This window comes from Panthera onca, chromosome C2 (genome assembly GCF_046562875.1).
Source record: "Panthera onca isolate mPanOnc1 chromosome C2, mPanOnc1 haplotype 2, whole genome shotgun sequence".
NCBI classification, from domain to species: Eukaryota; Metazoa; Chordata; class Mammalia; order Carnivora; family Felidae; genus Panthera; species Panthera onca.
In genome coordinates, this window is record NC_138347.1 from 18,918,056 (window position 1) to 18,943,288 (window position 25,233).

Genomic DNA, 25,233 nt, shown 5'->3' on the forward strand with positions numbered 1-25,233 from the left:
GGGGGGGGGGGGGAAGCCCACAAAATTTGCTATCAAGAATGCCTGAAGTTTTTAGAGCAGGTTTACATTACGAAGAGACATCGTTTTACAGGCATGTTTACAACTATGCCACAAAGACAAATGTGTGCTGAGGGACTTGTCTGAGGAAACACGGTTCTGTTCTGTTGATTAAGGAGAATGGGTGGTGACTTTCCGGAGTCTTGAGTTTTAGATAGGTTTCCTTCCCGTATTTTGTTGAGTTTCCAACAATTAAACACACACCCACATTCTTTTTTAGCCCACACGCCTACATCTTAGGAATAAATTTGTATTCAGTCACACTGCTCATATATTTCATATACTTAACTAGACACACACGCACACATACACACACACGGCTCTTTTTACCAAGAAGATCTGACTTCTCTCCTCGCTGCTCCATGGAAAACCTCTGCAGAAATTATATTCAAAAATGAAACCAATGGGTTGCCTAAATACAGTGACACCACTCCAGCTTCACTCCAATGACCATGTAAGATGTGGAGGAATGTTCTCTCCAACTGGTCCAACTATTGAGTACTTACTGGGTGTCCACCTTTGTTCCTGAGCTATATCAGTGAGCAAAACAAAGATCCCTGTTCTTTTGGGTCTTGCAATTTGCAGGGGGAGTCAGGTACGTAAGAAATATCATAAAGTGAATTAAATACCACATTAGGAGGCAAGGAGCGCTATGGAAATAAAGTAGAGTAAATCAGAATAGAGAATGAGTGCTATGGAAATAAAAATAGATCAGGAATGTTGGGGTGCAGTAAAAAGAAAAAGAAATGGAGTAGTCAGAGTTCAACTCAATTAGAGAGTGACATTTGCCAAAGACTTAAAGAAAGAAATTAGAATTCTTTAGAATTTAAATACAAATTTCCTAGAATCCGAAATTGGAATTCATCATGTGTTTCTTCGGGAGTATTCCAAGCAGGGCAATGGCCGGTGCCTAGATCTAAAGGTGCCAACACCATGACCTCCAGAACTGTGAGAAACAGTAAGTCAAATGGAACCATGGCGTCAACATCTGAGGATAAAGAACCAAATGAATGGAGAAGCTAACTACCACAGACTCTCCTCTCTCTTTGCAGCTAAAATACAGCACTTACGATCAGAGTAATTCTGTAGGTAGCCCTCAGGGTTATTAAACCCTAATGTAGTAGTTTAAGGCACGGACTTTGGAGTTGGAGCTCTCCCATATACAATGTGTGCGATGTTGGGCAAATTACTTAACTCTTTTTGAACGTTATATTCGCATTCGTATAAAGGAAAAAAAATGATGGTATTCATCTTATGAAGTTATTGTGAAGATTACATGAGGTAATATACTTATACACTTGGGTATGTACTTATATATACTAATATGCTTGAGGTAATATACTTATATAGTTGGTACACAGCAGGTGCCCCCTCAATGGTTATAACTGCTTTCACTCATGAGAAACGTCTTGTCATTGTAGTTGAAGTACGCCTTGACGTGATAGAAACCCACGCTTTCTACAACCCAAATTTACCTAAAAAAATCACTCGAATTTGAACTAAAATGTTATCTCAGTTGTAGACAGCAAAAAATAGGATACAGACATAAATCATATTTTCCCAAAGCAAGGCATACTGAAGCATACAAATGTACCATGTTTTTTATTGTTTTTTATTTTATTTTTTTTAATATATTAAATTTACTGTCAAATTGGTTTCCATACAACACCCAGTGCTCATCCCAAAAGGTGCCCTCCTCAATACCCATCACCCACCCTCCCCTCCCTCCCACCCCCCATCCACCCTCAGTTTGTTCTCAGTTTTTAACAGTCTGTACCATGTTTTTTAAATAAGATGATCATTTCATTTCCAAAAACATGTCTCTCTTGATTCGAGGAAAGAGATTTCTTTGTTTAGAAGAACTATTAGCAATAATTATTTTCATGTAGCAAAACAGCCACTTTTAGGAATCACATCGATAGAAAGCACTGTGGGTTTTAGTTTTTCTAGGATTCTGTACTGCCACTTATCTTCTGACTTTATTCTCTGTGCTCAAGTTAAAAAATCATCAGAATCTGATGTAACGCAAAAACAGAATCGATGCTACCAAAGCAGTTCTGAAGACTTATGAAGAAATTACTTCTGTGAGAAAAAGGCGTTCTATTAAACTGATTTATAGCTCTCAGGATTGGACACTCTGCATAAAGGCTGCTTATATAATTTATAAGCCTAGCAAAGCTGCCCTCACTTCAGTCTTGCTCTGTTCTTGGCACCGCTATGGGAAGTGACACAAAACAGCAGTACCGAAAAGAAGGAATTAATTCATGATTTGTTGACATCGGAGAGACAAGAAACAAAAAATGAATGAGGTGGAAAGTACCTACACAGAGACATAAATTACAAAATATTTTAGACTTGAACTGAAATTAAGTTACTGCATAAGATATCCTGCAACTAAAATGTGGATGAAGATAGAAATTTATTTTTGCCTTTAAGGAGAGCTAGATTGGAATGACTGGAGCACATATGAAATCGAATCAAAGTACAATTCTTAAGTAAAAGGAGCAAAGGGGAAACAAAACAATAGAAAATGCTTACTTGGGGGTAAGACTAACATTTGATTGCAATACATCATAGAAGGATTTTTTATATTGAAAATAGAACACGCATTAAAAAGTAATGTAAATAGTATAAGATTTTATTTGGAGCGATGGAAATTTTTGCAACTAGACAGAAGTGGTTGTTACACAACATTGTGCATGTACTAAATGCTACTGAATCACTCATTCGAATGTGAATTTCACCTCAATACATTTTAAGTTTATTTATGAGAGAGAGAGAAAGAGAGACAGGAAGGGAGCAGGCAAGGGGCAGAGAGAAAGAGAGAGAGAGAATCCCAAGCAGGCTCCACACTGTCAGTGCAGAGCCCAACACAGGGCTTGAACTCTCGAACTGTGAGATATGACCTGAGCCGAGATCAAAAGTTGGATGCCTAACTGATTGAGCCACCCAGGCCCCCCTCATCTCAGTACATTTGTTGAAAAGTAATGTAAGACTGAAGAATATAATTTTGGCGACCTCACTGAGATATCATGCCATAGGGCCTGGGCAGAAGCGGGGGCAGGGACATATATTCATGGTACCCAGCTGGTTCCAACAGTAAGAACCTCCAGGAAAGTACAAAGTAGGACGGTTCACTTCCTTTGTCCCTCACAGAGTCCTGGCCCATCTTCTCTTCCCTTTTGGCCTTTCTTGTCAACTTTTTGACATCTTGTCCAGCCCTGTTTATCCTCCAAAGCCCTAAATTACCCCCAATCATTAATTTGCTCTTCCCACTTCTTTCCACTTAAAACTAATTCATGATAAAGAAGAAGTGTTTTGTTAGCTTAATCATATAAAATATTAGGACTTTTGAAAGAACTCAGTTGACTGAAATAGTTATTTAAGTGGTTTGTTATCAACTGATGTGTTACTTTTGAATGGCAGGCTGGTGGTTACGATAACACATTTTTACTGCACAAGCTTAGGTAACACTATGTGCCAGGCACTGTGCAAATACTAGTTAAATACTAATCTACTTAGTTCCTCCCCACCCAGTTCTCTTCTTCAATCTCTGTCTCTTTCCTTCAAACCTGTCTCTCTACACTCCAGGAACCTAAGACGTGCCTGAAGAAGAAGGATCAGACACATTTGAAACTTGTTTCTTAAATGTTTACAATCTCGGGCCTAAACAAGCAGCACACTCAGGAAATAGTAATTCTTCTGTCTGCGTAGTATTATTGTGTTCTAGGCAAAAGAGCCTTCAGAAAAGTAGCAGGTAGTCAATATTTGAAGTAAACTTATAAAGCCCTTAAAAAGTTTTTCTTGGTTATTAGAGCTTTGAAATTTTTTTTTTTAATTGTGGTTAAATACACATAACCTCTGCCATCTTAATAACCTTTAACTTTTTGCCACCTTAATGATTTTTAATTTTTCAGTAGTGTTAAGTACATTCACATTGTTAAGCAACCAATCTCTAGAACTTTTTATCTTGCAAAAGTGAAACTTTATACCCATTAAACACCAACTCCCTGTTATAAATGTACTTGACAGGACAAAATCATAACAAAATGGTACCCCCAAATAGGCTATATTAATGTCATCTTAAATACGTTAAGTAGAGTGGGGTTTGCAGTGTTAATTTCCATTTGCCATATCCAGCTGGCTGGAAACTTTGCAAGACCTCCAGATCTTTGCAAGATCTACCAGTTTCACAAATTAGATTTGCTTTGTTGCAGAAAATTTACCCAACAAGAGGCCTTCTTTGTACATCAGGTCTTTCATCAAATGTCCAAAATTTCCATTGAGGAGGTGGAGAAAGAATTCTCAAGTGGAAATAGCACAGAGTGGCATGTTGGAAGGAAGGGTCAGTATGAGGCAAGGCAAAGGGTCCCAACAAATAGAAAGATAACATCATACGCATCATACTTTTGAGGTAAACAACCCAGCCCGTGAAAATCAGTAAGTTACTCTACCTTGATACTCTATTGCTGTGACTACTTGATGGCCTTTTGGGGCAGACGATCCATAGGCCTTATGATCTGAAAGATTAAAACAGATAAGACAATTAAAACAGCACCAAAGGCCACTTGCAACTATCTGAATGGAATGGAACAATAAGGAAAAATGGTCTAAAGTTTGATGACTGCTTCACACATTCGTAACACATAGGTGTTAAAGTATCAAAATAAGAAAAACGAAGCCAAACCTTGTATGTCTCTTCCATTTTTTTGTACTGTGCTTTTCTGCTTTTCTTTCACAAAGCCAAACCCATGAATCTATTAGGGCTCCATGACAGACAACACAATCTCTTAACAAAGCCTGATTGTTAAACAGATGTTTTTGCCCTTAATTTAGCTTAATATGCAATATACTGCCTAAGATAGTGTCCCTTTAAGATAAAAGCTAATTGTTTAAGGGTTTAAGTTGCTTTACAAACTTATCCCTTGATTATACCTATATTATATAGAAATAGGTCATTTAACGTATTTTGTACTATGAAACATATATATAATATATACTGCATATAAATTTTATATACACAATTTTGACGAAAAATGCAAGCAGAATATCTTTATTTTTTCCCCAAACATTTCAATGTTTTTCCACGATTGGTCTATAGGATTGAAATGACTGACCAGTTATGGTGGCTCATGTGATCTAATAATAATAATAATAATAATAATAATAAGATGATGATGATGATGATGATGGTGTATCATCACTTTCATAAGCCTACACAGAAATTTTCATTTTAAAAAGAGCTTTTACTTTTTTTTTTTATTTGATACAATTCAACATTCAAAAGGACTTGGTGTGGTAGGCATGATTAAGACTTCAACAACAAAGTAGTAGAACCAGGAATTAAAACTTTTTTTTTAATGTTTATTTATTTTTGAGAGAGAGAGAGAGAGAGAGCGCACACGGGTGGGGGAAGGGCAGAGAGCGAGGGAGACAGAATCTGAAGCAGGCTCCAGGCTCTGAGCTGTCAGCACAAAACATGACGCGGGGCTCGAACCCACGAACCACGAGATCATGACCTGGGCTGCAGTCGTCTAACCGACTGAGCCACCCAGGCACCCCAAAACTTTTTTTTATATTTATTTTTGAGACAGAGAGAGAGAGATAGGGAGAGAGAGAGAGAGAGAGAGACAGAGCATGAGTGGGGGAGGGGCAGAGAGAGAGAGACACAGAATCCGAACCAGGCTCTAGGCTCCGAGCTGTCAGCAGAGAGCCCGATGCGGGGCTGGAACCCACAAACCGTGAGATCATGACCTGAGCTGAAGTTGGACGCTTAACCGACTGAGCCATCCAGGTGCCCCTAGAATTTCTTAACTATGAAATAATTTACTACATTTCTGGGAAGGAAGAAAAAATGCTTCCTAAAACATGCCATCTTTGATTTATCCATCTATATGTACATTGGCATGTAAATTAATCTTCCCTGTGTTCAGTTTCATCACTCCTAAGGAATACATGCTATTTTGGATAACTTTCTTTCTTTTTCTCTCTCTTAGAAGCCTGGACAGTGAAATTAAAACTCTCAGAAACCTACAGGCCTCAAATGTCTAGCTCTCCTGTCTAACACTGTATAACTATTCAGGTTCTATATCTCTAAATTGCAAACATCCTTGTTAGGCAAGTCAGCAAAGGTGGTGTCTATGAGAAGAATGTAGAATTGAGCTGGTCCTTTTTATTGGCATTTGTAAATATATATATATATATACATATACATATATACACACACACACATATATATACACAAATATATATATGTATACATATATATATATATTTTTTTTTTTTTAAGATTTTTATTTTTAAGTAAACTCTACACCCAACATAGGGCTTGAACTCACAACCCCAAGATCAAAAGTCACACACTCCATTGACTAAGCCAGCCAGGTGCCCCCACAGTTGTAAATATATTTATATACAGCAGACTTATGTGGCTCAGTCTTAGAGAGGCTTCAGGTCACCAAAGAATGATCTCATAATATCACTTTTGCTTGTATAGTAATAAAAAAAAAAAAAAAAATGAAGGGGTCCAAGCAATCTTTTTAAGTATCTCCCTTTTCCCTTTTCCCTTTTCCATATATGTCTGTCACATACCCAGAATATGTGCTATAATCCTCTGAACCCCACTGTCACCCCTATTTGCCTTCCTTTTCCAGTTTCTCCTCTCCTTCCCCAACTTTGTTTTGTAGATTCCAAAGGGAGGATCCAGATCTCCAGAGATCATCGGGAGGGAAGACCCTAAGCTGGCCAAGCTCAAAGAGTCAGGATCTCATACGTTCCTGCTGCATGATCGCGGACTGTTTTTCCAGTGATTCTGATTCCAAACCATTTTTCTGTGACACTTTCAAAGCTCACTCTGAAAAAGCCTCTTTTCTCCGTTAGCAATGGGTAAATTAGTGCCCTCAGAGAAGTTCTGATTGTGACAGGCATTTCTTGTGATTTTTGAACTATTTTAGTACCTTTTTTAGACAAAACAATTACAATTTCTATTCCCTAGAAGCCAGTTGAGGGAGAAATCTGGGCAAAAGAGAAAAAGAAAATCTTTGTTCCCTCCACATCATCACATCTTTGAACTTTTCAAACACTGCACTGCCTACTGAGAAAGTTTATTTTCTTCAGCAGGCTTAGGTCTGCTTTCATTTGAGGCGAATGTTAGTCTCATCTGAGATCGGAAGATTTAGCCCTGGACTCAATTGTTTTCCCCTCTTCTCAATCCCAGTTTCCTATTTGCTAAAACATCCTTTGAGAAAGATTTCTTAAATTTTCAAAAATCGCTTGAAAAGTCCTATGGAAAAGTAGCAGCGGTGAACTTCAGAAACGTGATCAATTTCTTCAGAACTTGTATATGTATACATACGAATAGGAAAAAAAAAGTGTCCCAGATACTAAGAAAGAGAGGATTGACTGAATGGGAAAAACTATGAAGGCCAAACAAATTATCAAGGGGATTAGTTTTAGTAAATTAATAAATAGATGCTACTTCTTGATACCTGAATCTTTATTTCTGCGATTTTAAGTGATGTCTTCTAGCTACCTTGCTTCCTCTGGTTCTATTTACTTCTAGGCTTGCTTTTATTTAAGTAAAAATATCAAAAATGTGTGGTCATCTATGATGAACTTATTTAAACAGAAAGCTGTGAATCTTAAAAGAAATCATTTATTATAAGATTTCTGTCTTGTTTCAAGCCTTTCTGGTCTTGGAATTCAGTTGTGTTTTGTTTGTTGGTGGTGGTGGTGGTGTTTAACTTGAATCCGGTAACTTTATGAAAACAAACGTTGGGTTTTATATCAACATTTTACTAACAGATTTTAGGAAGAGTCTCTGTTGGCTGTTTTCTTGAACTGATTTTTATTTTTTCTTCACTTTTCCAGAATGAGTTTAAAAAGAAAACAAACAAAAAATTGTCCTGTAGGTCTGCTGGCTGAGGTCAACAATTGTTTTAAAGTTAGCTACAAAACATCTCTAATAGTTTTTGGATGTGTTCCAAAATCACTGGCAGAAGTTCATAAAATGAGGTTAAGAGAGAATTATTTCCATAATTGTTAACAACTCCAAGTCAAGTAATCCCTAACCAAATGAAACCTTTTATGTTAAGAGTACACTACAGAGAGTACCAAGCAAGTTCTTTAAAAACTGTGGATATTAGTTATAAGTTTTCAAAAATGAAAATAAAATGTGGCTTTAACAGTCACTAATATACAATCATTGTGCTAATGAATATTGAAAAGATGCATGGGGCTAGTGGTAATAGATAAAATAATACCATCCAGTATTTATTATGGATTAGTGTATTTATAAGGTAGAAATAACCCAATGAAGTAGGAATTAGGAGTTAGATAATATACTTATCTATCTCACTATCATGCAAGGGGGGAGAGGATGAGAGGATCAGGGAGAGGGGGAGAGGGAAGGGGAGGGAGAGAGAGACGCACACAAACAGACGTGTCCTAGTCTCTCAAACTGGACATTCTGGCCCTTCCCTTTAACGAGACCTTGACATCCTATATGCAGAGAAAGGGAAGTCACGCCAAAGTATAAGGAAAAATAAAAGATGTGACTTTGGACCTACCCGTGGCTGATGTCCTGATGAGTTAATGATGATCTAAAGAATTAAAGGGTGATTTTGACTGTGAATAAATTTTCCCCTTAAGAACGTAGCATCTAAATAAGATGCGACTCCACTGTGTTAATATCCTCATTTGACAGATGTGACGATTGAGAGAGGTCCTTGCTCAAGGTCACAATGTTAGAAAGCAGAGAAGCAAAGATGTGCAGTTTCTTCTAGTTAGTGTGGCTGCACAGACCCTTCCCCCTCCTCTCATTCTCAAATCAGCACAAGGCATTGTGAGAAAGTCATGTAAAACTGGATTCTGTGAGAAGCTCTGCAGATGGCTTCACATCCATTTTCTTCCCCTTTTTTTTAAAGTTTATTTATTTTGAGAGAGAGTGTGAGCAGGGGAGGGGCAGAGAGAGGGAGGGAGAGAGAATCTCAAGCAGGCTCCGTGCTGTCAGCACAGAGCCCGACACAGGGTTCCATCTCACAAACCGTGAGATCATGATCTGAGCCGAAATTAAGAGTCAGACGCTTAAAGGACGGAGCCAGCCAGCACCCCCACACTCATTTTCAATCTTTAGGGTTGTAAAGATATTGTTCTGAAATATAACAAATTGTCATTTTAACAGAGCAAGTGTTAACAGGCAAATATTCATGATGAATGAATAATTTGAATAAACCTTGTATATTTACTATATACTCCACTAAAGTTTTATGCCCTCTCCTCGTTTCTGTTTTTTTAATCACTTGAGTATAAAAAGAATGATTGGTGCTTCAGAATTGAGTATATAGTTGTTTTCATATAAGTTATATGCTTTAGCATATTTAGGGAAACTTTCAGGGCATTCTGTTACCAAAACCACTGAATGATTAAATTTGGGGGAGGGGGGGGTGATATTAGATAGAGATGAAGTAAATTAACTTCTTAAAGTAAAATAAATTCTCAAAAAATGTTTAAAATGTTCTTCAAGCCCATCTTGCAATGTTTAATGGTGGCCTGTGATATTGGAAAGCTATCAACTGGCTGAATTTCTCACTAGGTACTCCCCATTAGGACATGAAAGAAACCATTTTAGGATTCTGAGATCTTTCTTTAATATTCCCCAAGTGACAATCCCAGTCAAACACAGTATGTTCACCAATGGCATTAACCATAGATTTAAAAATTTTTTTAATGTTTTTTTTTGAGAGGGAGAGAGGCAGAGGAGAGGAGGGGTAGGGGCAGAGAGAGAAGGAGACACAGAATCGAAGGAGGCTCCAGGCTCTGAGCTGTCAGCACAGAGCTCGACGCAGGGCTTGAACTCACAGACGGCGAGATCATGACCTGGGCTGAAGTCAGGTGCTCAACCGACTGAGCCACCCAGGCGCCCGTAACCATAGATTTTAGATAGACGACAACAGTCAACTGAACTCCAGTAGGCTCTCAAGGTAAGATGAAGAAATGCCAGGGTGCCTGGGTGGCTCAGTCAGTGAAGTGTCCGACTCCTGATTTTGGCTCAGGTCATGATCTCATGGTTTGTGGGATGGAGCCCCGCATGGGGCTCTACAGTGACATCACTGAGCCTGCTTGGGATTCCCTCTCTCTGCATCTCTCCCTCTCTCAAAATAAATAAATAAACATTAAAAAAAAAGATGGAGATGTTAATATGAGTCACATACTCAATGGAAGGTATGGATGTCGACCATTCTATGTTCTGATCGGTTCTCCCTAAGATTAAGGTGCCAGGAAGCCTAAATCTTTGTAAAAGTAAGATAAATTGTTACTAAAGATGTCAGCTATCAAAATAGACACATGGTGTAAAGGCAAAGAACATTAAAATGGGAGAGATCAAGAAAATAAACCTGAGTGTCTCTCCTAATTGACTCATGTGGTCAGGATTGTGTCTCAGGCACATCCTTTTATTAGAGATGGTGCATCAAGCTTTGAGAGCTTGATGACATTTTAACTTAACATTATTCATTGCCCTTTGATCTGAAATTGTAGTCACTAACTCCTAACTTGCAATATGGTTTTTCACGATTCAAAGTACAGAACTACCACCAATATCTGATAGTTATATTCCCAAGCAGAAATGGACATACTAGTATAATTGTCAAATAAATAATTTTTGAGAGCAGGTATTGTAAATCATTTCTCCAGAGTTCGGATCAGCTCTGGGCAAAGAGAGCTAAAACCACGTTTCTGAATCTGGGTTCTGCACTCTGGTTCTGAATCACCGAAGTGTGTGAGTCTGGGAATCCCTGCCCCAAATGTCCTAACAGCTGATACACACAGATCACTCAGTGGCTGACTGAGTCAGGGGATAGTGAAATGGTTATTCTGCGGTCATGTGATATGTATAAAGCCACTTAAGCAACATATGCGAGCAGAACTCTACCATCTACTAAGCTCTTTCCACCCTGACCCTACATAGATGCTTGTTTTAAACTCGCTGGACCTCCAGAGTCTTACTTCTCTGCTTTACTGAATGAATTTGGGGAATCACTTTGATGCATCCAATGTTTTCATGTTTTGAAACCACAATCATGCAGTAGTGAGTACAAATTAAGTTTTACAGGGATTAGCACAGAATGTTGAAAATATTCTCTAATATTTCTAATCTGTCAAGTTTATAGCCTGCAAATAAAGTTATCTTTGCATTTCTTTTTTTATTTTTTTAATTTAATTTTTTATTTTTTAAAATTTACATCCAAATTAGTTAGCATATAGTGCAACAATGATTTCAGGAGTAGATTCCTCAGTGCCCCTTACCCATTTAGCCCATCCCCTCTCCTACAACCCCTCCAGAACCCTCAGTTTGTTCTCCATATTTATGATCTCTTCTGTTTTGTCCCCCTCCCTGTTTTTATATTATTTTTCTTTCCCTTCCCTTATGTTCATCTGTTTTGTCTCTTAAAGTCCTCATAAGAGTGAAGTCATATGATTTTTGTCTTTCTCTAATTTCACTTAGCAGAATACCTTCAAGTTCCATCCACGTAGTTGCAAATGGCAAGACTTCATTCTTTTTGATTGCCGAGTAATACTCCATTGTATATATAAACCACATCTTCTTTATCCATTCATCCATCGATGGACATTTGGGCTCTCTCCATACTTTGGCTATTGTTGATAGTGCTGCGATAAACATGGGGTGTGTGTGTCCCTTCGAAATAGGACACCTGTATCCCGTGGATAAATGCGTAGTAGTACAATTGCTGGGTCGTAGGGTAGTCCTATTTTTAGTTTTTTGAGCAACCTCCACACTGTTTTCCAGAGTGGCTGCACCAGCTTGCATTCCCATACATTTCTTAAATGAAGACAGAGCACTGCTAATGTTTAAATCTTTCTCTGAGTTAGGAGATTTACAAATAATGAATAAATGCATCAAGGGAGGCCAGACGTGAATTGAACAAGGCTTAAGCTTTGGGGCCCTCCCTCGCAATAGCACCTCCGATGCCCTGGGTGGGAAGGCCTAGCAATGGGTGTACATTCTGTAAAACTTGCAAGGACAAGATTTTTTTTTTTCTTGGTACAATTTTTCTTAGCGAGGGCTCTAATAATCCATCTTTGCACAGAATTATGGGCTTCTCCATATTGAGTTTACTTAGCTTTCTAGACTTGACTACCTATAATAAAGAAAGCGATCTCCAGAAATCATTGTCTGATAGTTCAACCTTTAAAGCACTAAGGATTTTATATGGTCAACAACTTAGTGCACCCCTGCCCTCTCCCTCTGTCTCAACTTTCATTTCTTAAAATATGGGGGTTGCATGAATCTTATTTTTCATCTCTTCTGCTGGATGATGATTCTTAAAAGCTTTAGCCCTTACAGGGCATACATATGTTATTAATTAAATTCTATTACCATAAACACTTGCAGAAGAGATTTGAAAACTAAGGGAAACCCTCCCAATTTTTATTGTTGCTTCATGTTTCCTTTCATTAGTCTTCAGGAAGCCAGAGGAACAAGAACCATTTATTCTGAAAGGCAGAACATGGAAACAATGGTTTGGCATTGCTTAACTGTCATATTTTACCACTGTTAGGTAAGACTCCTCAGAATTAAGTACCCTGATTTCTCAGGTGCTTTACATCCAGGGACTATAATCCCCCCCCCCCCCACTTTTTTTAGGTAAAGACAGTTCTCTCACTCATTATTTTCATTTTGAAACTGGTTCTACACAACCAGCAGTGAGCTAACACCAAAACATACCTTTTAAAGTCAGTCAACTAGCCCAGTCAACTAGGAAATGGTTTAATGAAAGTTTGTGTCATGGATTGAATGTTTGTGTCCATCCCCCCCTCACTCCCAAAATTCGCGCGTTGAAATCCTAACGCCCAATATGGTGGGATCAGGAAGCAGGGCTTTGGGGATGAGTAGGTCATGAGGACGAAGACTTCCCAACTGGGAATAGTGCCCTTATGAGAGAGACCCCAGAGATGCCCATCTCAGCCACGTGAGGACCCAACAGGAAGGTGGCAGTGTCTAACCAGGAAGCAGGCTCTCACCAGACACCGGATCTGCCACCACCTTGGTCATGGAATTTCTAACCTCCAGAACCACGAGAAATAGAGGTTTGTTTCTGAGCCACCCGGTCTACGGTGTCTTCCCTCTTGCAGCCTGAACTAAGACAATCTGTCGACATTCAAATCAGAGCTGCGTCCTGAGCTGCTCAGGACATGAGCAGGTACCATTCAAGATCCTATTTTTGAAACTTATTCAGATGAAGCAGTTAAAAATGGACAAAGGTATCTGTGCACAAATAGGGTGTAGAAGTCTAATTGCCACAACACTATTCAGGTGAAACGGTTGTTTGATATCTTGTGTAGCGTGGGGATGACTGGATTTGTGACAGAATCAACCAGATAGTTTCAATGTAGAGGCAATCTTAGCACTTCATTTTTTGATGAGGTGCTATCAGAACTGACTTCTCATCCAATGGGATAAAGAGCGAAATACACCAGCGCCATTTTCAACAGCTTGGCTTTTTGACTAAACTGTTGATTATCTGAAATCAAACAAAGAGCAACATTCAAGCCCAGATGGCTGAGGAAAGGGTTGTCTGTTTAAAGGTGGCAGCCCAAGGCTTGATTACAGATGAGGACAGAATAAATCTTTGTCTTCAGGAAATCACAACTAATAGAGATAAAATGAGACCTAACTGGCTTTGAAACCCAGTGCTATGAATTACTGGTCACACCGCCTTGGGCAAGCTACAGCCTTAACCTTGTAAACCTGTTTCCATTTTTGTAAAATGAAGCTAGTGGTGCCTTCCCTCATTGGTTATAAGATTAAATAAAGTACGTAATTGCTTAGCCCACCTCCTGGCACACAGTGGATGCTCTACACATGTTTGCTTCTTAGCTCGCTCCTCTCACTTGACTGCTTTTTATCCAATGTGGCAATGCGAGTTCAGTGCATTACAAATGATTCCGCGGATTGCATGGATGGATTGCAAAAACAGTGAATGAATTGGTAGGGTTATATTTTTTCTTCCTTTTTAAATGATTAGCATGATGTCCTCATTGCAGTGGCCCCTCAGAGTGGTGGGAAGTCCTGTGTTTAAATTCTACCTCCTCTTTATGTTTGCTGTGACATATTTGGGACAGCTATAGCCTCTTTGGGCTGCAAAACATGACGCATGACTTATGATGATGAAGCCTTCCCTAACTACTTTCACTGACACAAGCCACCACACCCTTCACCTTGGTAACACCTTCTACTCTTAGCATCCAGGACAACACGCTTCCCTGCTTTTCCTTCTCACAAGTCTTATTCTTGGTCCTCTCCTCTTCTCTATGCTTCTCCATTAATACTGTGATCCAGACTCATGGCATCAAAACACCCCCAGATCCTAACAATTCCCAAGTATATGTGTCCAGTCTGGATCTCTGCTGAACTCTGGACTTGGATTCAAATGCCTATTTATCTTTGCCACTGGAAGACTTAACAGCCATTTCAAACACTATGTCCAAACCTCATCTTTCTCTCTAAACCTACCTCACTTACCTCACCTCAGATGATGGCAACTCTATTATTCCAATTGCTCTGGCCAAAAAGTTTGCACTTGTCCTTAATGAGTCCCGTTGCTATAGCCCATGTCCAATTCACCAGCAAATCCTATTAGCTCTACCTTCAACATGCATCCAGAACTATTTCTTACTACCGCCACTCCTACCACCTGCTCTGAGCACCATACTCTCTGCCTGGACCACTGCAATAGACTCCTGACTGGTCTTCTACTCTATCCTGGCCCTCTCAGATCTAATGTCAGCACATCCACTAGAGTGATCTGTTAAAATGCTAAGTCGGATCACGGCACTCTTGCTCAAAACCTTGGACCAGTTCTCCATTTTCCCCAGACTAACGGTAGAAGCCCTTACACTGGCCTGGAAACCCTACACAGTCTGGTCTCACTTCCTTTCAACCTCCTCTCCTCAATTCTTCCCTCCCTCTGGCCTCCCGGTTCATCCTCAAAACAGGCCAGGTTTAGGCTGCTCCCTCTGCCCCAAAGGCTCTTCCTTCAGATGTCGACTGTGTTCAAAGGACACCTCCTTATTGAAGGCTACTCTGGGCATCCTATTCAATATTGCAACCCCACCTTTATCTGGCCTTTTTCCTTCCAAACTTCCTGATTTCCTTTATCCTGCTTTGATGTTTCTTTTTCCCATCGTACCTATCACCTTCTAACATACTATATAATGTACTGAGGCACTGAAGGCAGGGACCTTTATTTTCCTACCTGTATCCCAAGGGTCAAGAAGTGTTTGATATGTAGTAAACACTAAGTAAATATTTGCCAAATGAATGGAAACAAAGTTCATTTATGGGGGGAATGAAAATGGAATATAAAGAGCTATGCTTAATTTTTTTAATTAAGAGATGTGCTGCACAAGATTGATCTGTGAAAGATTTTGAAGCAGCTAATTGTGAAATTAAAAACACTTTATCACAATGGAATCATTTTCACATTATGCTGCAGCAAAAAATAATGCTGTAATGGTAGTAGTATATAATAGGTAGTATGTAGGAATAGTTACCTAAAATGTGATTTTAAAAGGCACAAATCACCGTTCTTGTTTTTAGAAATATGTTTTAAAAATGTATAATTTAGTAAAAAAAAATTCTAATTTTAATAACACAAGATGAGAAGTTTTAGTTTTTTAATTTTTAAAAAAATGTTTATTTATTTTTGGGAGAGCAAGAGACCACGTGAGCAGGGGAGGGGCAGAGAGAGACACACACACACACACACACACACACACACACACACACACACACAGAGAATCCACTGGTTCCAGGCTCTGATCTGTCAGCACAGAGCCTGACGTGGGGCTCAAACTCATGAACTACAAGATCATGACCTGAGCTGAAGTCGGACACTTAACAGACCTGGGTGCCCTGAGAAGTTTTATTTTTTAAAGTAAAATTATTTGCTTTAAAACTTTTGATATATAATTTAAAATAACATTGTGATGGTTAATTTTGTGTTAATTTGGACGGGCCAGAATGTCCAGATATGTGGTCAGAGATTATTCTAGATGTTTCTGTGAAGGATGAAATTAACACTTCAATGGACAGCTTTCGAGTCAAGCAGCTTGCCCTTCATAATGTGGGTGGGCTTCATCCAATGAGTTGGACTGACCTCCCCCGAGCAAGAGGACAGCCGGCAGACAGCCACTGGACTTGGCTCTTCCAACGTTGGCTCTTCCTAAGTCTCCAGCCTGCTGGCCACTCTGCAGATTTTAGACTTGTTGGCCTCCTTAATCGCACAAGTCAAGTCCTCAAAATAAATCTTTTTATTTATATACACATCCTCTTGGTTCTGTTTCTCTGAAGAACTCTAATACCAGAATCATAATGAATTACAGTGATATATTAATTTGGGGGTGTCTACTTTAATACAAGTGTGCTTTGTATCTTAGCAGTTCTTTTCGGAGGTTCAGCAATGTACCGTAATATTTTAGAATGTTCCATAGTCATTTAAGTTCCAAGAAGAGTGACCTAGAACAAACACCCTGCTCTGAGCCATGTCTATATCCTCAAGGACAATGAGTAGTCTTCCTTATCTTTTCACACAGCCTTCACTTGGAGAGGAGGTGGGCACAGGAGTGGAAGCTCAGCCTCCTCTCCATTAAAATTCTCTCCAATCTTCAAGGCCTCTCCTAAGTCTCACCACCTCTAGCAAGTTCTCCTGTCAGAGCTGTAGGTAACATCTTGACTACCCATGGAACTTTCCTTCCCCATCCACTAAGAGAAAGTTAAATAGCATTTATAATTTGTCAAAGTGGATGGCTTTTGTGACACAGTTCTCTCCTGGTTCTCTTCTCTGACGCCCCTTTCCTGTCTCCTCTCCCTCAGACTGGCCACTGACTTTTAGCATTTTAGAGAAGGATGAAGGTTCCATGGTCATGAAAGTTTGAGAAAATTCCATTAATGAGTTAAACAGGGGGGTACTTGGCTGGTTCAGTCAGTACAACATGCGATTCTTGATCTTGATCTTGATCTTGATCTTGGTGAGTTCGAACCCCATGTTGGGTGTAGAGATTACTTAAAAATAAAATCTTTTATTAGATTTTTTTTAAGTAGGTTCCACACTTGGTGGAGCCCCAACATGGGGCTTGAAATCACAATCCTGAGATCAAGACCTGAGCTAAGATCAAGAGTTGGATATTCAACCCACCGAGCCACCCAGGCACCCCAAAAATAAAATCTTAAAAAAATTAAAATTCTTCATTGTGGGAGATATTAGAGTCTTTACGCTAGGAAGCATTGTGACTCTCCAAGAGGAAGCGTAATTTAGAGCATGAACACTGGAGTAGAATAAGAGAGAAAAAAGCCCAAGAAAAACTCCTATAAAAGAGAAGAGAATCAGAGAAACAAGAAAAACTAGGGCAGAATGATGTCATGGAAGTCAAGGATGGGCAGACTTTCAAGGAGGGAGAGTCAACAATGTTGGATGTTCCAGAGGGTCAAGTAAGGTTTTGACTGAAAGTAAGCTGTGAATTTAGAGACTAGTAAATCGTTGGCAATACAGTGATAGCAAGTTCAATGGCATGAGAAAGGAAGTCTGCAGTGGGCTGAACAGTCAGTAAAAAAACAGAGACCAATAGAGATCACCGATTCCAGAACTTTATTACAGAATCATGGTGAGTATTTTTCCCCACTGAAATTGTAGAGACTTGAACATGTGTGTAACCCATGATGAGAGAGCTGGCAATGAAAATAAGGTGAAGGTATATGAGGGAGGATGGAAAAAAGGACCCAAGGAGACTCTCATGAGCAAAAGAAACTAGCTTTCAACAGGAGGGAGGGCTCTTTGGTTCAGGAGGGAAATTACGAAGGATGAGTAATGAATGTGCACAAGTTTGTAATTCATCTGCCTCACTCCTGCATGAGGTAGTTTCTTCTTCTTTTTTTTTGTTACAAAGAATTTTTAAATTTTATTTATTTTTGAGAGAGAGAGGGAGAGAGCATGGGTGTGTGCAAGCAAATGGGGGAGGGGCAGAGGGAGAGAGGGAGACACAGAATCCAAAGCAGGCTCCAGGCTCTGAGCTGTCAGCACAGAGCCCAATACAGGGCTCGAACTCATGAACCTCAGGAACCGTGAGATCATGGCCTGAACCGAAGTGAGACGCTTAACCAACTGAGCCACCCAGGCGCCCCATGAGGTAGCTTCTTAAAATACAACCTGATCCTACGTAGCTTCCTTCAGTGGCTTCCCCTTGACTTCAGGATCAATGCCAAATTCCCTTAAATAGCCTTTCAGAACTGGCTTGTCTTTCCAGCCTCCCCCTCAATCGCTGACCCCCCCCCCGAACAAACCCCATGTTCAAGTCCCCCCATCTCCCATAGGGCTCCCACGCTCCTTGAACACCACATTTGCAATGTCCATCCTCTCTTCCTGGAGTCCCCTCCCTCCAATACTCCTCTGACAAATGGTGAACTTCTGTGGATAACTCAATGTCCCAGTCAAATGTCATGAAAGGTAAAGCCTTCCCCAGCCCCTTCGATCCTTCAGTGCATAGTCAGCCCTCCCTCTAACTGACGCAGCACTTTTTATAAGCCTTTATTACTTTTTTATTACAAACTCTCTTTTACATATCAGTTTCTTCCATTGAATAGTGTTAGGAACATGATGATGTTAGGAACTGTTGACATGTTTGTATCTACATCATACAATAAGAGATAATTAAATGTCTGTTGTAAACAAAACTGAACGTGTCTTGTCTTCAAATGAGATGTACACACTTTTTTTTTTACTGTATTTTACATATAGTATAACTATATTTATAAATAGCATAAAATATATTTTAAATATAGTATAGGGGCACCTGGCTGGCTCAGTTGGTGGAGCGTGTGACTCTTGATCTTGGGGTTTTGGGTTTGAGCCCCACCCTGGGTGTGTAGATTACTTAAAAATAAAATCTTAAAATATATATATATGTGTATATATATATATATATATATATACATATATATATATATATATATACAGTATGAACAACATATCTTTGTAATTTAGCATACCACCTGGCATACTAGACCCATAAATATTAGTTGATTTAAAATATAGTATTAGGCTCTAGTTATATTTTAACAATTCTTTGATAATATTAAAGGTTTATAGCCTCTTTGCACAAAAATCTACAAGGAATTTTCACACTGCAGAAATCTAAACTACCCTCACCATGACTACATATAAAAGGAAAAAATGACAAACATTTTAGTGAAATGTGTGTGCTTGTACACATAGGTATTCTTCAGTGCATTCTGCAGAGTCATTTTAACATTTTTCTCCCATTTAATTTTTTTTCTCACATCAGCTAAGAATGAACCTTAGAAAGGGAAAAGCTAAAAATAGAATATATAATAAATTTCCTGTCTTCAACTGCCACAAACTGAAGAATTTACTGTAGTAATGAAATACATGTAATTTGCATCCATTTATTTTAATTGGTTGGTTTTCAGCACTACCAGAAGCTCTTTTTCTAATAAATTTTTGATGCCCTTCACTATCCTGAAACAATTTATGGGTAATATAACATTTTATATGTTCATATATATATGTTATGTGTGTATATATATATATAGTTATATATATATAGTTATATATATATAGTTATATATATATAGTTATACACACACACACACATATATGCATACATCAAATTTGGAAAACTAAATATGATGTTCTTTTAATGGTCAAAGAGAAATAAAAAGAAAATTTATAGTAAAATAATACATACTTCAACTGATAAATGTTTGTACACAAATACACTAGAACGACACAATGATGAAGAATTCAGATATCAGCCTGTACTTATAATGTTACATTGGATTTAGGAGAAAAAAAACCAGAAGCCATTCCAAATGGTACAGGAAAATGAAGAAAAGGCTTACTGTGGACACTGGAATAGAAGCGTGTATATTTAGTTACGTAAGAAGGTTGTGCAAAAAACAATTTTGTTTACAGCTAAATTAGTGTTAGTTATAGGCTCAGATGGTCATAAAGTCCTCACTTATAGGGACATTCAGTGAGACCTGGGAGAGAGTCCCTGCAGGGGGAGGCACACAAAGAAATTCTTTATTTTACCACATTGTCTGGCACACGGAGATTTATCAGCTCTGGTCCCTGCCCAGCAGATGTATAGCACCCAGCCACTCTTGTGACAAATAGGTCCCCCGGAACCCCCACAACACTCCCTGGGGCCGTGAGGCCCCTCCTGTTGGTAGCTCCCCCATTGAATTCCTTGGACACACTTTCAGCTAACAGAAACTTGGAAGCTTTGCATTACAAACTGAGTGTTCTCCACTGAGCTGAGGGAACGTGGCTTATAAAGTTAATTTTTTAAGGGCCTGCGATTTCCCGTGTTCCACTGGTGGTACTTGTTCACACAGGAAAATTACGAAGGAGGTTTTGGAGAGGACACGGGATTTACCGAGGCCTTTTGGGTACAGTTTGGTGGCTTTTCAATGCTGTTATTTTCTATCCCACCTCTTGAGTTTCAATCACTCACTGCCAAATCTAAGCCCAATATAATTCTTCCTACTCACAATATGCTGGTTTCAAAGGATAGCATTTTTAGCTAAGACACATTTAACCAATTTTGATGATTTAACTGAGATAATTGATGTCTCTTAAGTCTTCTTATCTGTCAAGAATAGTAAGCCTAAAGATATTTCTTTCCTTTTTTTTTTAGGCATGCACTCCCACGCCCTTAAATGATTTTTAGAGCTCTCTGCCCCAAATCTTTAATAAAAATCTTTGACAAGCAAACACATCATGCGATCATAACCCACTTTTCTTTACCTTCAAAGATGTAACACAGAGACTCATGTTAATTAAGCTGCAAGTGCCTGAAGCCTAATTAGGAATCCTGGACTCAACATTCTGAAAGAGTCCCACATATTTTCTGACTGATCCTGCTCCCATGGAAACTAAAGTTGGGAAGTAGTAAAAGCCAGAAGAAATTACAAAATGGTACCACAGAAATTAGCTAAAGGAGTTATTCTTCATTTCAAAATAAAGGGAAAAAAAAATCCTTGTTTCCTATCATCAGGTAGCACATGGTAATTTAAAAGGCAATACATATAAGAAATTTAGGAAGGGCGTGATATATGAAAATATTTATTTTTGCTTATGACAACATTAATGTTTTTCTTTTAATATCAGCTTTTAGAAAGCAAGCCAGAAAATTATGGGGACTTTTTCTATTTCCCTTGTAAATGATCTGTGTTGCCGTAGTGTGACTAAATTTGATAATAAATCCCTCAACGATATTGAATGATCTCATGTTTGAGTATTTTTCCCCATTTAAGTAAACAATATTTTTCAGATCATGAAATATGTATTACAGGCTTATGGCTTACCCTTCAGGTGAATATCGCTTTGAATTCAATTTGAGTTGTGAATGCAGAAGGCATTTGTATATGTTAAGAGACAACTAGGCTACAAATATACGAAATGTGAAAAAGCATTTTAATAACATATTATGATATTGAAGCCATTAACCATGGTCTAAATGGAGGACTCAAATTCTTTTCTTTTCTTTAATTTTTTTTTAATGTTTTTCTTTATTTTTGAGAGAGACAGAAACAGAATGCGAGTGGGTTAGGGGCAGAGAGAGAGGGAGGCACAGAATCCGAAGCAGGCTCCAGGCTCTGAGCTGTCAGCACAGAGCCCCACGAGGGGCTCGAACTCACGATCTGTGAGATCATGACCTGAGCAGAAGTCAGATGCTCAACCGACTGAGCCACCCAGGCACCCCTCGAATTATTTTCTTATTATGACAAAAAACATCAGCCATTTTTGCAGTGCCCCTGCAGGATACTGTATGCTGAGTCTAAATCTGTACATGGGAGAGGGCCCCCCTCTTTTGTCCTTGGGACTTTATAGGGCCAAAGTGAACACCAGAAAAGAGCGCCTTCAATGGCGCCTTCAAAGAGCGCCTTCAAAATCTCCTCAATCCTTTACCTTTCCTTAGACTTTCCAGTATCCTCATCCCCTACATGGAAAAACAAGGGATCTGGAGTCAGCAGTTCCAATTTCTTCAAGTTCTGCCTCTGTGTGTCCCTAAAAATATTCTGAGCCTCTGCTTCTCATTTATGAAGACTTGATAAAAAATAGTTCTAGGATAGCTCGCAAGAACAATAACAGGAAAATCAAGTAATGTAATTCCTGTGAAGTGTTTTGTCAATCGTAATTCCATTCAAATGCTAATTTTTTCTTTTTTAATCCTTCAGGTTAGCCAAGACTTCACTCTGATCTCCCTTCGTTCTTTCTGGCCTCCAGATAATAACCGACTTGGCAAAATTCCTCCCCGCTTCCATGACTTCCATGATGCTGGTGCTGTTGGCTGTCTATTATTATTTCCCGGGGGCACTTTTTCTTCATTGTCTCTGCTCTTTTATATTCTTTAACGGAGCGTGTTCTCAGGAGTTCAGTCCTTTGGCCCTACTCATCAGCCTCCATGTATTCTCCCAGAGAATGTCTTCTCCCTGAGTGAATTGAACTTTCTGTTTTTGTTTGCCACTTAAGTACAGGGGATAGGTACAGATGATTTACACTTTCATCCTCTTTCCAATGCTCTATAGAGGCATTTTTAGTTGCATATTTTGTTGCCTCTTGATATATACAAAATAATCATTCCTTCTTGGTTTAAATACTATGGTTTTGCTGGTTCTTCAAATTTACAAATTGAAATTACTGTTTTGATTCCTTTGATGTCTCCCTCTATTTAATCAGCCACTAAATCTTACCAACTTCTAATTTCCAAGCCTTCTGGATTTAACTCTTCCTAAACAGCGTTGACAGGTGCTACCTTAATCCTGTACCCCATCACCTCATGCTTGGGCTATGGTCACCTCTTTCCTTCTAAGTCTATCCTATATATAAGGCTCAAAATTATTGTTTACCTTAAATACCATTTTTTTTTTGTATATTGCTTTAACCTTCAAAACTTCCAGCAACTTCCTAATAACTACTGCATCAAACAGAGACTTTAGGCATAATATATAATCGACTTCACATATACAAAGCCATTTCTTGCTTCTTTTCAGAACAAGCTCTGTGTTCTATCCAATAAGAACTGTGAAAAAGGCAGTTTAGACGAAAACATATTCTCAATGCCATACAAAATAATTTTATCATCTAAGTATGGTCCGTTTTTTTTGCATTTGAAAACAAAATATTAAATTATAAAGAACTCTAATCATCATTAAATCAAACCTCCTCATTTCACAAATAAGGAAAACAAGATGCAAATAAAATAATTTTCTAAAGCCTTATCATAACCAAGACCAGAACTGACACCACCTTAGTTCTTTGCACCCCCAAGCTCCATTTTATTTAGACCATACTTTTTGCTTCCTTGTAAACATGTGACATTTCTGGTTTAAAGTATAAGGAGGTCCTTTGACCCTCCAGTAGAGACTTTTCACCTGGACATTTAACTGACGAATCCAACAAGGTACCAAAGTCAAACATACTCAGAATTCTAATTTATAAAACTGAACAATTTAAAAAGTGAAGGTGATTCTGCCCACCATCCCAGTCAGGGGAAATGTGACTCCTATTCTTTCAGGTAAAAGATGAGAATCCGTTGTGCTCTGAGAAAACAATGTATATTCAACACACTCACTGGTGAGATAACTCGGCTGTCCAAAAGCAGTGTTTCTGTATCCCATTTCCAAAATTATTTGTCCTTTTATTTTCTAATAGTAAGAAATAAATTTTCTCAAACATTCTAGCCCATGAAATGAAAAAGTCTTACTTTTTTTTTTTTTAGTGTTTGAGAGAGAGAAAGAGAGAGAACATGCACGCGGAGGAGGGGCAGAGAGAGAAGGAGAGCGAGAATCCCAAGCAGGCTCTGCAACGTCAGCACAGAGCCTGATGTGGGGCTCAAACTCACCCATTGTGAGATCGCGACGTGAGCTAAAATCAAGAGTCTGATGCGTAACCGACGGGGCCACTCCCAGTAAAGGCTTGTCTTAACTGATCTCATCATTACTCAGCAGATTTCGGTATCTCACCACCAAAGACAGCAGTTGAATGTACGGGAAGGCACAAGCAAGGGAGATGTGACCTGTTTGTTCACATAAGGAGGGCTCTAAATAAATATAAATTCTGTTAGAGGACTGAACGCGGGCTTCCTTCCACTCTAAACCTAAGAGGTTTGTAGGGGATGGGAGGTGAAGTGAAAGTCCCGCCTCTATTTTCTCTTGCTCATGAATTCGTGGTGTATCTGGAGTAAGTGTAATCCTGCATAGAAACAGCTTCTGACATAAAGGGCTACAATGAGAGTGTGCATACGCTGCCGACACAGGCTCTGGGCTGCCCGTAATGCCTCTACTTCTTTCATTCTTCCCCCATAACCAGAGTCTTCTCTAGAGAAATCGTTAGAGCTTTGGAGTCCTCAAGGTTCCAGGAACCATGGGAAATTAAGTCCTACCAGGAACTCATTGGGAACTTGATATTAAGTTATTAATGACACGGATTTGAACATGAAATGAATATTTTAGAAAGCGCGAGCAATTCTGAAGTGTGCTTGAGTTGGTACATTAAATGCTGGATATGCCCTTACCCCATAAAAAAGACTGTTGTTCAGAAGAGCCGGAGGGTTCACAAAGGAGGCTTGATTGGACTGCCCTCCATTAAATAAATGCAAGGGAAATTTTTTAAGTTTTTAGGAATTTAATCAACTCTTTTTTACATTCACCTTTCTTGCCATCAGTCTATGACTGTGACATGCATTCATCTATTGGGTACTTTTACATTTTAGGGAATAAAATATTAAAGTCCCTTTCAAAGGAAATGCACTGAAAGGTTCATGCTACATTATGAAGAAATGTAGCTGTTATGCAGATTTACTAATGGATTTTGCCGTATAACCCAGGATCTTGGAGTTCAGTTAATGACAGGGTGTTTTGTTTGTGTTAAGGCATTTTATTTTTCTGTTTGTGTGAAATAGACTAACTAAAGAGGGGGCTATTCAGACAGAATTTGGGTTTCTTATACTGACTAGCTAAGGTATAGAGCTTAAGAGAGCACATATTTCAGATATTTCAAGTAGACTCTGGTCTATTTATTCTTTCATTAAACCAGTAGACTTTAAGGTGGATTGTCCAACAAAACCCAGGTG

At 38.9% G+C, this 25,233-nt stretch overlaps 1 protein-coding gene across 4 annotated transcripts in view; it reads right to left on the bottom strand.

The window, feature by feature from the left end:
• The window catches only part of JAM2 (junctional adhesion molecule 2), a 61,136-nt gene that overhangs the window by 22,516 nt on the left and 13,387 nt on the right, over window positions 1–25,233 (bottom strand). For all 4 annotated transcript variants that reach the window (XR_009612458.3, XM_060640319.3, XM_060640320.3 and 1 more), the window contains exon 2: window positions 4,512–4,577. Coding sequence is in view for 2 of the 4 variants with exons in the window: in XM_060640319.3 (XP_060496302.1) it covers window positions 4,512–4,577 (66 nt within the window). In the remaining 2 variants the exon portion in view is untranslated. The remainder of the gene's footprint in view (window positions 1–4,511; window positions 4,578–25,233) is intronic.